The 17,404-nt window shown below is 33.5% G+C and overlaps 1 protein-coding gene across 1 annotated transcript; it reads right to left on the reverse strand.

Moving 5' to 3' along the window:
• Nucleotides 1–4,369: 4,369 nt before the first annotated feature.
• Nucleotides 4,370–5,796, reverse strand: LOC120069331. The gene has a single exon (XM_039021067.1). The coding sequence runs from the start codon at nt 5,609–5,611 to the stop codon at nt 4,649–4,651; it is 963 nt and encodes a 320-aa protein (XP_038876995.1). The 5' UTR covers nt 5,612–5,796; the 3' UTR covers nt 4,370–4,648.
• Between the last annotated feature and the right edge of the window lie 11,608 nt (nt 5,797–17,404).

Genomic DNA, 17,404 nt, shown 5'->3' on the forward strand with positions numbered 1-17,404 from the left:
AATTCTACATATATTTTTCTAATAAATTATAGATTGCACTTTATTTTTTTGTTTCCTTGTATTGTTGGGAGTTTTGAAAAACTGACTTTAGGGTTTACTTTTAGATCATGCATTTCAAATTTTTTTTTTTTTTTTAAATTAAGCAATCATTTTACAAATTTGTGTGACGTTTCTAGTTAGGTCATTTTTATTTTAACACTTTTGATAAAAAAAATTTAAAATAAAAATATTCGTGTCTGATAATTTTTTTTTCAAAAGTGTTTTTACGTACAAGTTTATTTGATTTCTTACATGATAAAAGTGGTTTTTATTAATGTTAAATTACTATAAAGAACGACTATAAAATACTATGTACTAATAAAAAAAACTAAAAATTCAATGTTTTGATGGAACTTACGTACTTTTGTATCAAACAATGGTGTTTTTTTCTCAAAAGTGTTTCTCCATACAAGTTTGTTTGATTTCTTACATGATGAAAGTGATTTTATTAATGTTATATTACGATAAAGAATGACTATAAAATACTATGAACTAATAAAAAAAAAATAAAAATTCGACGTTTTGACGATTACATACATTTTTGTCAACAAAGGTGTTTTTATTGACAATTTTGTACATTAGCTTAAATATAAACACTTATTGATGTTTTATATGTATTTTTCAATTAATATTTATTTTTAAGCTTTAAATTAAGGCTTTATTGACGATTTTATGTCATGAGTGTCAACAAAACAAAAAACTTGCGTGTTAACAAATCCCAAATTTATAGTAGTCATAATTTAAAATAATGGTTGTCGAAGTTGGTGGACTGGCCACGATTGGAGGTTGCCGGTGTTGGCCGTCAATAATGGTGGTTGGATGTTGCCAGAATTGCCCGCAAGTGGTGGTTGCCAAAGTTGGCTGTCGAAGGTGGTTGTCGAAGTTGGCCATCAGAGGGGTGGTCGCCAAAGTTGGTCATCAAAGTTGAGCAATGAGACATCGGTGTGTTGGTAGACATGGTATAAAATGCCGGTGACGTAAGAAATTGGCCTCCCAAATAATGAGTTGAATTCATATCTCAACTCATCTCATCTCATCTCCTCACCTCAAACACCCCCTTAAAAAGTTTTAAAATTACATGTACAGAAATTGTTAATACTGTCTTACTTCTCTATTTCCCATCCTTTTCTCCCATCCCTTCTTCAATACCTTCTTACTCTCTTTTTTGGTAACTATTTGACTATTTTGGAATTTATGAGATTTTATGTTTTAACTTAAAATTTTGGTTTTTATTTTTGTTGCTGATAAAATTGGTATAAGCTAAGAATTGGACAATTAAGAGAAAAATGAGAGTATCTATATAAAAAAGTTGAGAAAATCTATATAATTTGTTTTAAAATTGGTTCTTCTCAAACTTAAAAATTCACTTTCAAACAAATTGATCAACATATTAGTAGGAGTATTTTTAAACTTTTTTTTTTTAAAAAAAAAGTTAACTTACTTTTGCAATGAGATATTAATGGTTTCTACTCATATCCTATCGGTGAAGGGATTTTTGAAAATTTTAAGTTAAGAGTATTTTTAAAACTTTTGAAAGTTCAAAGGTTTATTTGAAACAAAATTTAATAGTTTTCATCCAAAACTAACGCTAAAGGTATTTTTGAACTCTCTTTCAAAATTTAAGGATATTTTTGGAACTTTTGAAAGTTCAAAAGTATTTTTGACACAAAGAACAAAATTTAGTGACATTTTCCATAATTTAGCCAAAAATTTATTATTCTTCCAAACATCAAATATTAATTTAATATTATCATTGTGTGACATGTATTATATTATTTAGATATTTTGATACAAAAAAATTAGGTATTGTCTATATTGTACCTATTTTTATGCCGCCAGACAATTGACAAATAAAATATTGTCATGTGTGTGATGAAATAAGAAAAATATGAACAATAAAATAACAATGAATGCAAGACGAGAGAAAATTAGAAGAGAAGAAGTAGAGAGTAAATATCAAACTTAATGTGGTGTCCTCTACAAAGGCACCTTACAATCTTATTAAGGGTATGTTACAAGGTAAAAGTTAATGGAAAAGGTTATGGGTTGGTTAACCAATGAAGGTTATGGATATGTTGTAACATAAATAAGTTATGGATATCTACAATATTACATTTATAATAACGTGACAATTTAATTTTTTTTTAATTATATATCAAAAAAGGAATGCATGAAATTAGATGCAATTAGACCATACCTAATCATCGTCCATTTCTATACCTTCTCTTACCTTTCATTATTCTTTTGTTTTCAAGTATGTATATTTTTGTTGAGAGCAAATTTTTTAGTCCAAGATACATGCATGAATCCACCTACAATTTTGGGCTAGAGGAAGCAACAATTCATATAAGATAATTTATCTTGTACTCAAAATTTAAAAGGTGTCTTATAGTCGATGGAATTTTCAATTGACATACCAAATTCACGCACTCCCTCTTTGAGGTAAATTTTAAATAATGAATACCTGAACTTTAACAATTTTGAATATGCTTGCAACTTAATGATTACATAATTGAAAGTTTACAAATCTATTAACACTTTTTAAATTCTAGAATCAAATTTAGAGATTTATTAAATTCAAATTTGAAAGTTGAAGTACAAAACTTATAATTCATCCTTCATAAAAATACAACCTTTTAATGCATCGATATATAATATTTAGATTAACTAATACATTTGTGCTCCCAAATCAAAGAACCAAAAGACTATTGTTGTTTTAAAGTAAGCAATATATGACATATAATATATCAACTGGAGGCACCTGCCCCTCACAAATCCTTCATAAGTTTGCATTTATCATTGAATTTCATCGAAAATTTCTGTTTGTTTATGACAACTTTTCTGCCACCAAACTCAAAGAGCTCAACTAGCACTCACTCGAAGTTGGAGATTCACGGTTATTTATAGAGGTTCAAAAACCGAAAAAACCGATCAATTCATCCCAATGAATTGAGTTAGGTTCAAATAAATGAAAACTTCATAGATAGGATTGATTCATAACTTCATCTAAATAACCCAAACCAACCCGAACGTATCATTAACTTTAATATATATATATAATTTGTACTTATGGTACAATTATATATACATATATTTATTTTATAACTTCATTTAATTTGTCCTGGATAATTTATTCTCCAACAACTCTTAAAAATAATTTTTTAGCACATTAAAAAAAAAATTTATTGAGTTTTTAATTTTAGTTCAATATATGAAAATAATTAAATCAAATTTTTACATATTAACATTTTACTTCTTTTTAGAATAAACATATAAATAAATGATCCGAGTACCCGAACCAACCCAACCCAACCCAAACATTTCATAATTGGCTCGGGTTCATTTTTTAATAAGAGTTATTTTAGTTAAAATTTACAACTCGAACAATTGAATTAGATCTAAAAAGTCCTTAAACCCAACTCACGAACCCCGCTAATTATTTATAAGGTTCCATTTTCTGATCTTGAATTTTATATGGCTTCCTTAAAAATTTTCCAGTTACCAGAAAACTAACAATTTTAGAACACCACGTCACAAATGGGGAGGGAGGGAGAATTCAAACCAACGTAAAAAAAGAAATCTTTTAACTAAGGTATGCTTATGTTTGCAAGCAAAGCAAATCTCATAGACAATCGGGGTTCACTGTCTTGACAACCAAGCCTAGAAAATGGTAGTGAATATAGAGGATGATAAGATGAAATGCAAGTATAATTGTTATCATAGACACTGGTACTGTTTTCTGTGCTGGGAACAAACACAGTTAATGGGGCAATTCAACAAACTAAATATCAGGGAATAATTTAAGGTCTGATCAAAGTTTTGATGAGGATTCATAATAGCAGCAGCAAAAATAACAAAGCAGATAAGATAGAGTTGAGGATCTTAATCCATGAAAATGTTTGAACACAAATCTACCCCACAATCTATCTCTAAGCAAAACACCCAAAAAGAAATTTAAAGCCAAAGCACCTGGGTATTATATTAATAGCTAGTTTCCAGTATGCCCAATAAGAAAATCAAGAGAAATCCTCATGTCTAGTGGATTTGGCTTATCAAAATTCAAAAGGGTATTAACTCAGTGGAAAATGATGCACATTCTCTTATAAACAATCTACATAGAACCACATTCTAATATATCATTGGAGTACAACAGCAGCACAAAATAGAAGAAAATAATCATTGTACAATAGACGCACAAAATAGAAGAAAATAAACTATATAAAAAAAAAAAAGGAACAAAAACTGATGACCCTACTAACTCGCCAAAGAATAATGCAATGTTGCAATCATCAATCCCATTTGAGACACAATCATGTGAAATAATGAACAATGAACATATAACAACAAGATCAGAACTTTCCCATCAACATATAAATAATCCATGGCTCAGTACAGTATAATCCCACCACCAACTCAAAGACAATGACTTGACTGACCCTTAAGAAATTATTCAGGATCGAATGCAAGTGGTAGTAGGCATAAAAATTAGAACAAAACTTCCACAAATTCACTTGAAAAAACGTTTAAATTCTATCTTTTTTTTACAACATCTCATTCATATTCCCTGAAACATTAGATAACAAATTGTGTGTTTCCTCTTTCCTCTACCTCATGCATCTAAATTATCCATCTGAATGCTACTTTTAAGAGGTACATACTCACCAAGATATCCACCCAAATGATCATGTAAAGCCAGCTTGTCAATTCCTTGATGATGGAAGCTCTTGCAGACATAGTAAAACAGACTCTGAACAAGCAATCCCACCAAATTCACAATCACCAAAACGCCAACCAAGAAGCCACCAACAACAATCCGTACAAAAACCCCATATCCATCCCCACCGTGCACGACCACAGCCCCAAATATGACACTAATTGTAGCACAAATGGCTAAATAAGCAAATACAAGCACACCCGCAAATCGGGTCTTTCCCTTGAGCAATTCGTAGCTCTTTTTCATAGCAGCAAATCCATAAATCGGTTCAAGCACCGACACAACGCTAGCCAAATGCCATAAGGCGGTGATGTAAACATGCACAACTAGAAACAGGATGAAGATTACAATAATAGAAAAGAAGAACAAGAAATAGTTCTGGGTATGAATTGCAAGGATGAGGAGTACCAAGAAGGCGAGAAAGATGAAGTTATAGATAATCATAAGGAGAGAAACCCAGAGGAAAGTGACGAAGAGGCGTTTGAAGACTTTGGGAATGGCGGAGAGAGTGGAGGAATAGGAGACGGGTTTGGAAGTGTAGAGAGAGGCGACGGTGAAGACCACAGCGGCGGTGGAGAGAAGAGAGAAAGCGAAGAGAAAGATAAGGTAGCAGAATTGAAAGGAGAGGAGCTTGGTCCATCTATGGCGGGTTTGAATGGGATCAGCGAAAGGGTTTTGGAGCTGGACAAGAAGGGGGTGGGTGAAGAGGGAGTGAGCTAAAATGGCGAAAGAAAGGGGGAAGATGAGGGTGAGCGTGATGAGATAGAAGGTTTTGGGGGAGCGTTTGGGGATGACGATGGATTCACTGATAATGTCAGGAATGGTTAAGAATTGAAGCTCTTCCGGGGCTAGATCCATGGATTTGTTTCAATGGGGAATTGAGATTTTCCGGAGGAGAGGGATCTAATTGGAAAGAAGAATGGATAAGATCAGATCGGACATGGAAGAGAGAGATCTTGCAATTTGGAAACGGAGAGGGGAAAGGGGAAAGACGGACGAGGTGGAGTCAACCGTGCGAAAAGTGACCATGCCCACCGCTACGACCACATTTTATTATTATTATTATTATTATTATTATTTTCAGTTAAAAATACCATATTTCAATATTATTAATATTAGATGTCCGTAAGATCCTTAGGTTACAAATTCATTCACAAATCTCTCCATTAATCTTCATAACTTTCTTGTCCCCTCTTTATATTTGGTCTTGTAACCATTATTCTCGCAATCTATAAATAGATATTTAGAGATCATTGTATAGAAACCACGATAGATATAATATATAGGTTCTCTATTTCTTTCTTCCTCCATTATCTATCTCTTTTCTTGTGTTCTTATGTTCATTCTTCTTTTATCTCTATTTTATAAAATGTTATCAACACAATTTTTTACCACTAAAATGTCTATAGAGATTGGAGTTGATTCACTAGAAACATCCACTTGAATTATCTACATATTTTCAAGGTATTTAAAAGTAAAGTTCAAAGAAGGTGGATACTCTGTTGTAATCATATATGTGATTTATGTGTTTGAAAATTGATTTATTTAATATTAGATTTTAATATTGATCTAATCAAATTGTAAAACTCATACAAAACTTTATGTGAGTGTTAAAACTAAAATTTTTAGTAGTGGCTTAAAGCATTTGTGACTTTCTTTGTGTTATTTGCAATGTGGGTTTACATCCTTTGTTGGCTAATTTGAGACTTTGCATTTTTTGTTGGCTTATTATAAAATTAAAGAAATTTTTTTTACAACTATTAATTATTTTGTATTTAAGTGAATTAGGCGGTTGTTTTTCTCCAAGTTTCTCAAGCATATTGAATTTGTTTAGACGTATCCTTGTTGAACTCTAAACTTCACTCTTCGAAAATTTATATGTGGATGGGTCTTATCACAATATTTCTACGTTATAATGAATATTTCATGAATTATAGGTAAAAGTTAAATTGTTGAGTAATAAAATTTATGTTTGAGAAACTCAAATAACATTATTTTGAGTGATCCAAAATAGAAAGATATTGAAAATAAAATATTTCTTGACTTTAAATTTTTAGTTAAATATTTTATATGGATATGTCAAATATGCTATATAGTATTATGTGTATGTTTAAAATTGTTGTATAAAATATGTCATTTAGACTAAACTTTATCATAGACTACAAATCATACGTTTTATTTTTAAATATAATTCTTATATTTTAAAGATTTGATTGAGATGCTTTCCAAATCAATTTATATTCTTATATCTTATATAATTGTTATATATGAAAATTTAAATTAGGATATTTGTTTCCTTAATTATATCGCATACTTCTAGATAAGATTTAAGGTTCTTTTAAATAAAGATAAAATTCTCTCATCATAATATTATCTTTTATTTGTTAAGATTCTCCTCTAATAATATTATTTTATCTTTCATATATGAGAGTAAAATTCGAAATTATTTTAAATTTTATTTGCAAAGATTCAAGATATTAAAGATTATTTCTTAAAAGTGAATTTGTTTTAATAAGATTAACAATGCACCTAGATTCATTAATATATTAATTAACTCTTAAATAAAAGATCAATTAGAAATAAAAATTGAATAATAGAACTCAATCTAAGAATTGTTTTGGTTAGGCTGAAGTATTTAAGTTGACCTAAGGGAATATCTGGGAACTAACTTGGGAGTTGAATTAGTCCATTTTCGTTTGCCATACTAGAATTGAAATTTATTTGATTATTGAATATTTAAATTATTCTTATATGAATAAATTTGTGGTATATATATATACATATNATATATATATATATATATATATATATATGATATATATACATATATAAATATATATATTTGATTGAATTCTTTTATGGCAAAGTTTGAAAGTTATGCATAATAACATTTATTCTTCCTAAAGCTAATTTTGATTTAATACACCTGAAGCATAAATCAATTAGTGTTTATTGTTTTTGTCATGCACCTGTAGTTGCACATATTTTAAATTAATAAATGCTTATAAACTAATAAATGTATATCAAACATATTATGCTCTTGTATTAGCAGTTTGAGAAAGAAAGTTTGAAACATTGTGATTGATATTTATCTAATATCTTTTGAGGTTGAATAAAATATACGAGCAGATGTTTCTATGAAAAACAATGAATTTTAGCCAAATAATATAATATCATTCTCTGAAGTGAATATTCTAATATTTAATTATTGGGTCGAAATCATGTTAATAAAGGAAGAAGTAATTATTCTATTAAAATCACACACTTATATAATGTTTTGAAGAAAAGTTTCATTTTTCAAATGTGTTGCAAAAGAGACAATAATCCTGCACATGTTGTACAATAAGACATAAAATCCTTATTACTAAAAAAGAAATGACGTGTGGAAATAAACTTTGAGAATTTAGTTGAATCTTTTGAAGAGATCATAACTTATCTTTTTAACCCCTAAATATGATATTATATTACAAGTTTCTTACAATCTCCTGAAGAGATTATTATTGTTTTTGAAAACTTATATATGAGATATTTGGAATTCGTTTAAATCTCTTGAAGAGAATAAGAATAAATAATATTTATGTTTTGCATATAGTACATCTATGCATGTTATAATTAAAAGTAGACAATATGTTTTCAAAAATTCAAATGCTTGAAACAAAGAATCAAATATGATATTAAGTCCTTTAGACTTGATTAAATATTTTGAAAAAGAAAACAATATTTTGTTAGATGAGCAAAATTGACAATTTATATACTTTATCCTTGTGTAAATCAAAGAGAAATTTAGTAAATTTGGAAGGTATATGTTATAGTAGATATAATTTAGAAAGATTGATAATAAGAATAATATATGGTACTTATATATTATATCTATTGTCTTCTATAGGAAGTGCATATAGAGAAGTTATGTTTTTCCTTCTAAATTGTATTCACACATATTTGTGTAGTTGAAATATATGCAACAATCAATACAATAAATCTGGTCTTTGGTGTCGGTTGAAAAAACTAAATACGAATATATAATATCGATCTCTTAAAAAAATAATGATCTTTAATGTCGATTTTAAACCGACGATAGAGATGAGGTAACAATATCTGTCTCAAATCGACATTTAAAATCCTCTCTAAATTTTTTAATTTCCAATTGAATTTTTTTTGTAAACCCATCTTTCTCTCTCACACAACTCTTGCTCCTTTCTCTCTCAACCTTCACCATCTAATATCAGTATTGGTTTGACTTCACACCTCACTTTCATTGACAATTATCAGTTATCAGTATCATTCTAATATCAAGAATTTCAGACTCATTTATTCAAGTAAAACCCAAAAATAGAGAGAGATTAGCCGAGAGAGATTTTGACAATCAAGGCAAATGCAAACAATAGAGAGTCTGTTAACTATAGGTCTGATTTAATTCAGAAACGAGAAGCCCATTCTGATAGGTTTTGGTCCAAGAGATAAAAATGAATGATAGTTATAAAGCCATGTTTCCTCTCTTAAACATGTGGTGTAAAACTTGAGTAATTTATCTGTGATGTCATGGTCTGAAGTGACGAAAGAAAAGAAAAACTTCTCTTCCCTTTCTCTCAGCTCTCTCTATTTCAAAAAACCCTTTTCTCTCCCATTCTCTTTTGTAACATATCAGATGAGTTTCAATGTCTTAAAATCCATGATGAATCAAGCATGCAACGCAAGATCTGAGTAGAGAAGAAGAAAAGGAACAAAAATAAGTATAGTGGTTCGGTTTTCACCTACATCCATTGTTGAAGCTCATCAGAGAGTTAACCTTTATTCTCAAGAAGAAGATAAGTTTCTTTTTCCTTCTTACAGTTTTTTCTCAATTGTATTTCACTCATTTACATATAGAGCTAATTATTTGAAGAAGAGTGTTTACAAGAAGGTTAATCTGTTTTAACTAATTTCTGTTTATTTTTCTGTTTTAGAGGCAACGGTAATAGACAGTGGGAAGCTCCAGTTTGGCTCACCTTAACAGATCTCCACCTTGAGACAAAATGGTCTCTGATGCTTCTTCTTCTTCAGGTATTTTATTTTCCAACTTGATCTACTACATTGAGTAGATTCAAACAGTGTTCGAACTTGGATTTTGCTATTGATTTTGTAAAAAAAATCTACTGCATTCTCTTCTGAACTGACCTTTGTTATTGCTACTGTGCCCTTTTCAATTATGTCTCTAACAAAATGAAGTTTTACATCTATGTGTTTGGATCTGCCATGAAATTGCTGATTTTTAGTTAGGTGAATTATGCTTTGGTTATCACAATGTAGCTCCACTTGTGGTTGTTCATAGCCTAGCTCAATAGTTAACCCTTGTAGCCATAGGGCTTCTTTAACAGCCTCTGAAGTACCTATAAACTCTGCTTCGGTGGTTGAGAGGGCAACCACTAATCGCAAATTAGACTTCCAACTGATCACATTGCCTCCAAATAGGAAGGTAAACCCTGAAAGAGACCTTCTTCTGTCTAGGTCACTTGCAAAATCTGAGTCCACATAGCCTTTAAGTACCAGCTTAGTGGAATTAGGGGATTTATAGAGTAAGCCTTTATAAATGCTTCCAACTAGATAATGAAAGACCCATTTAGTTGCTTCCCAATGGGCTTTCCCTGGATTGCTCATGTATCTACTGATTAAGCTTGAGCTGTGAACTAAGTCTGGTCTTGTATAGACCATTAAGTACATTAAACTACCTGTAGCACTTGAGTAGGGTACTTTCTTCATTTTCTGAATATCTCCTTCAAGTTTAAGAGAATCTTTAGCAGATAGCTTGAAATGTTGTGCTAGGGTTGTGCCAACTGCTTTAGCATTCAACATGTTGAATTTAGTTAGAATTCTTTTGGTGTAGTCACTTTGGGAGACAAATAGTTCACTCTAGGATCTTTTTCTTTCAATGACCATACCAAGAATTCTTTTAGCTGGTCCTAGGCCTTTCATCTCGAATTCAGAACTTAGTTGTTCTTTAATCTGATTTACTTCTCCAACATTTCTCCCTACAATGAGCATATCATCAACATAAAGTAGTAAATAGACTAGGCTTCCATCTTTAGCTTTTCTAAAGAATACACAAGCATCATACTGACTTCTGGTGAAGTTGATCTTCTTCATGTAATCATGAAAACATTTATACCAATATCTAGGGGCTTGCTTGAGGCCGTATAATGATTTATCCAGTTTACACACTAGACTTTCTTTGCCCTCAACTTCAAAGCCCATAAGTTGATCCATGTAGATTTCTTCATCTAATTTTCCATGTAGGAAACCTGTAGCCACATCCATCTGTTCAAGTTCATAGTTTTCACAAGCCACTATTGAAAGTAGCAATCTGATTGAAGTGTGTTTAACCACTGGGGGAGAAAATTTCAGTGTAGTCTAAACCTTCCTTCTGCTTAAAGCCCTTGGCAACAAGCCTGACTTCAAATTTTATCCTCTTTGAGTTGTTATCAACTAGTTTTCTCTTAAAAATCCATTTACAAGGGATGGATTTTTTATTTGGAAGAAGAGGCATTAAGATCCAAGTGTTATTCTTCTTTAAAGAAGTCATTTCAGCTTCTATGGCTTGCAACCACTTATTCTTTTCTTTGCTTGACATTGCTTTTTCAAAGTTCTAAGGTTCTTCATCAAGAATTCTTTCTGCAATGTTAGCAAAGTCTAATATAAAGTCAGTATTTGAATATCTAGCCGATAACCTGATTTATCTTCTTCTTCTATCTCTTGTTAGTGAGTAATCTGTTAGGTTCTCTGGTAGAGAACTTTGATCTTGTGTTGTCTATTCACTTGTTTCAGTTTCAAGGTATGAGGGTTTAGGTCATCACTTTCTGTTGAGACATTTTTTATTTTGGGCAATAGCTCTACCTTAAAAGTGGTGGGATTCTTATTTAACACTTCTTCAGTCAGCTGTTTTTCATTTTCCAACACTGTAAATGTAATACCCCGATTTATTTTGTAATTAAGCTTTAATTTATGTTGGACTACTTGGATAAATCGGAATCTGAGATTTATGTATTTGGCTAAGTTAAGATACAATTGAATTATTTGAAATTAATTAAGCTTTATTTTAGGCTTGTGATGCGTTATTTTATGCGATGAAATAATGGTAGGGATTGCGTTGATGGAAAATGCATTGAGCATGAAGGTTTTCTCAGTAAGATCTAAGTATAAACCCTACTGAGTTGCCTGGTAAGCCCAGGGTCGAACTTAGGGACTAAGGAAAAAAATATGCGGTGGTAATTTTTAGATCATTTTGCGATAACAATAAATCAAAGAGTTGGTTAGGTTGTTGTTTACAGTATAAAATGTATGCGGCAGAGTTAAGAAAAAAGTTAATATTATGAAAGATACGATAAATATGCGGGGGAACGAGTTGAGAAAATGTTTAGCTAACACTTCCTAGGATTGCGTTCATGTTATGCGATCATGCTACACACATACAACATCAAATCATCTTTCAACGCAAATGCTACGGCTTCTAGTTTTAGAACGCATGTGATATATGCGATGATTTCTACAGGACTTACACATAAGCCTCTATTCTTATCTATGTGATGACGATTGACACACACACATACAAGGTGATCGCATAATACCATACCCTATCTCTAGGGTGCATGCGATGCATGTTGACAAACAGAGCTTATCTCTAAGTTTCTATCTCTTGCTTATGCAGATCTAATCTTGCTCTCTCGAGTCTAGATTTCAACCCAGCTCTCTCAAATCTTAGGTTCTTTCTTTAGACTCTCTCTCGGGTAGCTCTTAAGGGGTGATGGACACAACATAAGACAAGATGATCGCATGCGATGAAAATTCTAGGTCATGTTAGCTACGTACTTCTCAACCCATTCGATAGATTTAGCTACTCATGCGTGTTTTAAAGAGAGTGAATAGATGTATATAAGCAAGTTCCATTTTATAGATATATAATCGAAATACAGAATGACAATGCAGAATAAGAATAAAGAGCCTGGTAGAAATTTCTTGCTTCCCAAGGCTTTTACACTGTTCTTCTCTACTCTGCTCAAAAGATATTCTTGCTCTCGCAAGAGTCGACCCTCTCTCTATTTTTCTACGCTCCCTGGCACTCTCTCGAGCTGACCAGGGCGATCTTCCGGAGTCTCTTCCCTTCTCTCGCTTTGCCTTCTAAGTATAAGAAACTAAGAACAAGGCTAAGTATCGTCTAAATGGTGAACTCTCAAAACTGGCTAGCTGGTTGAACTCTTTCACTGAAGGTGGCCTTCGGTATTTATAGAGCTTTGGGGTGAAAGGCCTCTTCTCTCTTATGATTGCACTGATGGGATGGCATTAATTATCTGTCTGATGCGCCGAATATTTGTCATCGAAAAGTTGGGTGTACTTACTACAGTAGGTCGTTAATGACTAGTCAACTTAATTCGGAATCGACCATCATCAGTTTTTTGTCCCATCGTGATTTATTATGTTTTTTTACCTAGATGCGCCCACCATGATGCATCGACTCTATGTGGCAACCTTCTTGAGCAAATATTCGCGAGCGCAAATTATCACATAGCCTTGCGTCAACGCAATCTCTTAATGCGCTTGGACGTTAATTTCTTTGGATCGCATTTTTGCCTTGCGTCAACGCATTTTCTGCACAAAAGTACATAAGTTAGCTATTTTAATACGATGGACGCATGCGATCGCAATGTTGTGAACTTAATGCTTTTGGATGCAATATTGTATATTTTCTCATCGCAATCCTACATTGTTTTATAACTTTGCGCTATAATAATGTGCATTTCTGCCCGTTATCACACCCCCAAATTTAAACAATGCTTGTCCTCAAACATAAGCTAAAGATTTTCTTTAGAAAATCGACCGCCTTCTCTTTCCTAGATTTCTCGAGGATGCCTTATTCAAATCCTATGCACCAAAATTTCCTTAATTTTTATCTAGGTCTCTTCTTAAAACATTTCTAAAATTTAGGGACTGCAAGTTTAACCTTCAAAAAGACTTTACCAGATTCCAAGACATCGCATGATTTATTTCATAAAAAAAAAAAAAAAAACACTGGGTATTTTAAATGATTTTTTATTCTTGCATTTTTTAGACTTTTTTTTTTATGACCTTGTGCTGATCCAAGTGTCTAGCCTTCGTTTTGGCTTTCCCCCACATATGTCATGCGGACATCCAACTACGAGCAAGATGCTTCTTTCTCAGTCTAAACTCATACCTATTTGGAAGCGGAGTTGAAATCATTTATTTATGCGTTGATCACGATTCCTACCTTCGTTTTGGCTTGCCCCCACAGGTGTCATGCTGACATCCAACTACAAGTAGGAAATCCGATCGCAACGTTATTATTTTTTTTGTAAGCTAAAAATAGCAAGGTTGAAAATGAATACTGCGCCCCAAAATTTAAAAATTGCGGCAATGTCCTCATTGCTAAAGGATTGAAAGAAGTCATGCGATACTCTTGAAGAAGTTTCGTAAAGGGTCAGTTTGAAAAGAAACTAGCAGACAACTAACTTCGTAGAATATTTTCATTGAGGTGGCTGTTCCTAAAATTAAGTTGACTCTAATGGTATACGAAAAAAAATAGAAGCATGCATTTCATCATTGAAATCATAATTGGCAAGAGAAATAATGTGGTGACTTACTAATTAATCAATGTTTAAATGGATTGCTGCCAACCAAAGAGGATTCGGTGATAAAATTTTCAAAAATTTAAAATGTGACGCGATAGTGCAAGAATTGGAATAAAGTCAAGGAAGATTACCAACCCAAATTTGTGTTGTCACTGCATTATTTGTGGACGCATCCTGCTTTGTGGTGATCTGTTTCTTTTGATTGCAGTGACAAAATAAAGTAGTTGCGTCTTCGTGTAGCGCATTCGCAATCGTTCACCTCGATCGTTGCAAAAAAATATTGAGCGGGTCAAATAATAATAAAACAAAGTTAACAAAACCTCTTTTTATTATTTTTTTTATTTTTTTTAAGCAATCAGATAGCGAAATGACAATACTAAAAGGGAATAGAGATAAGTTCATGAATTCAGGATTTCAACGGATACTTCACAAAACTTGCGTCCCTGATGAATTTGAATTGCATAATTGTGCAGGGACCGCCCACTTCTTTTTCATTCAGAGTTTCTCAGGTATATGGAGGCGACCTTGTGATGCCAGTCTTCTCCGCGATATATTTTCACTCGTTGTCCATTAACTTTGAATATGTTGGTTCCGTTGTCATTGGATAACTCGATCGCACCATGCGGGAATACCTCTCTGACTATGAAGGGTCCGGACCAACGTGACTTTAATTTCCCAGAGAAGAGTCGTAGCCGTGAATTAAATAGTAAGACCCTTTGCCCGACTTGGAGATTCTCTCCGCATAATTGTTTATCGTGCCAGTGCTTTGCACGATCTTTGTAGATCTTTGCATTCTCGTATGCGTGAGTTCTCCATTCCTCCACCTCGACCAATTGGATTTTTCTTGCTTCCCTTGCTGCCTTTAAGTCGAAGTTAAGCTTTTTCACCGCCCACAGTGCTTTGTGCTCCAACTCAAGTGGTAAATTACATGCTTTACCAAACACAAACGCATACGAAAACATGCCTATAGGTGTCTTATAGGCGGTCTTGTATGCCCACAGCGCATCGTCCAGCTTTGTTGCCTAATATTTTCGCGAAGGTTTTATCACCTTCTCCAATATCAGCTTGATTTCCCGGTTGGACACTTCAGCCTGACCATTCGTCTATGGATGGTATGCGATGGCCACTTTATGGAGGATATTATATTTGCGCAACAATTCTTTGACAGTGTTATTGACAAAGTGGGTGCCTTCATCACTTATTATGGCACGTGAAGTGCCAAAACGAGTGAAAATATTTTTCTTCAGGAATTTGGAGACTACAGCCGCATCACTTGCGGCGCATGCTATTGCTTCTACCCACTTGGAAAGGTAGTCAACGACTAACAGGATATACTTGTGACCATTTGATGGTGGGAATGGTCCCATGAAATCAATGCCCCAGACGTCGAACAATTCCAGTTCTAAAATGATGTTCATGGGCATCACATGTTTCAATGAAATATTACCTGTGCGTTGGCACCGGTCACACTTCATCGCGTAATCTCTTGCATCCTTGAATAGTGTTGCCCAATAATACTCACTTTGTAATACTTCCACTGTTGTGCGCTGGCCTCCAAAGTGCCCACCATATGGCGAATCATGACATTGTAATAATATGCGTTAGTGAGCAGCATCTAGTACACATAATCGCAAAATCTGGTCTGACCCCCTCTTATACATATTTGGCTCATCCCAATAATAAGATCTGTATTCATGTCTGAGCCGCCTCTTTTGGTGGTTGGTATAATCTTCGGGAAATTGCTCGCAAACCAGATAATTTACCATGTCTGCGTACCATGGCAATTCTTCAATATGAAATAGCTGCTTGTCTGGGAATGTTGCGCTCACTTCTAACTGATTACGGTCAACCTTTGGATTTTCTAATCTGAATAAATGATCCGCAACTTGGTTCTCCATCCTCTTGCGATCGATGATTTCCATATCGAATTCCTGGAGGAAGAGAACCCATCTAATCAACCTCGGCTTCGCATCTTTCTTTGTCATCAAATATTTTATCATTGAGTGGTCAGTGTGGATAAGTATTTTCGTTCCCAGCAAATATGCTCTGAATTTCTCCAACGCAAATATCACCGCAAGCAATTCTTTTTCTTTGGTGGTGTAGTTTGTTTGAGCAGGATTCAAAGTCTTACTCGCATATGCGATAGGATGTAGCATTGTTTTTCTCTTATGCACCAGCACTGCTCCCATCGCATAACCGCTTGCATCGCACATTAATTCATAGGGCAGTGTCCAATCTGGTGCGATCAACACAGGCGCGATCGTTAATGCGTTCTTCAAAATCATGAATGCGTTGAGGCATTGGTCATCAAAGTCAAACTTTCTATCTGCCTCCATCAATGCACTCAGTGGTTGTGCAATCTTTGAAAAGTCTTTGACAAAACGTTTATAAAATCCAGCATGTCCCAAGAAGTTCCTGACAACCTTTACACTCATTGGAGGTGGGAGAGCTCCTAACAGGCTTTACACTCGTTGGAGGTAGGAGCTTTTCAATCGCTTCAATTTTTGCCTTGTCCACCTCCAACCCATCCGTGGAGACCTTGTGCCCAAGGTCAATGCCTTCCTTCACCATGAAATGACATTTTCCCAATTAAGCACGAGGTTCGTCTCCCCACATTTTTTCAATATCTTTTCCAAGTTGTTAAGACAGAATTCGTATGTTTGCCCATACACAGAGAAGCCGTCCATGAATATTTTTACAGAGTCTTCGAGATAATCCGAAAAGATGGCCATCATACACCTTTGGAATGTACTCGGCGTATTGCAGAGGCCGAACGGCATGCGTCGAAACACAAATGTTCCATATGGGCAGGTGAATGTGGTTTTTTCTTGATCTTCAAGTGCGTTCATGATCTGGTTATAGCCGGCATACCCATCCAAGAAGCAATAGAAGTCATTTCTAGCTAGATGATCCAGCATTTGGTCAATAAAAGGTAAAGGGAAATGATCCTTATTTGTTGCCGCATTTATTTTGCGGTAGTCCATGCAAATTCGCCGTCTGGTGACGGTTCTTTGCGGTACAGCTCATTATTTGCGTT

This window comes from Benincasa hispida, unplaced genomic scaffold (genome assembly GCF_009727055.1).
Source record: "Benincasa hispida cultivar B227 unplaced genomic scaffold, ASM972705v1 Contig316, whole genome shotgun sequence".
In the NCBI taxonomy this organism is placed as follows: Eukaryota; Viridiplantae; Streptophyta; class Magnoliopsida; order Cucurbitales; family Cucurbitaceae; genus Benincasa; species Benincasa hispida.

Excerpts from the sequence above, each read along its gene's own strand:
- LOC120069331 (XM_039021067.1), bottom strand. The coding sequence starts at position 5,611 with ATGGATCTAGCCCCGGAAGAGCTTCAATTCTTAACCATTCCTGACATT.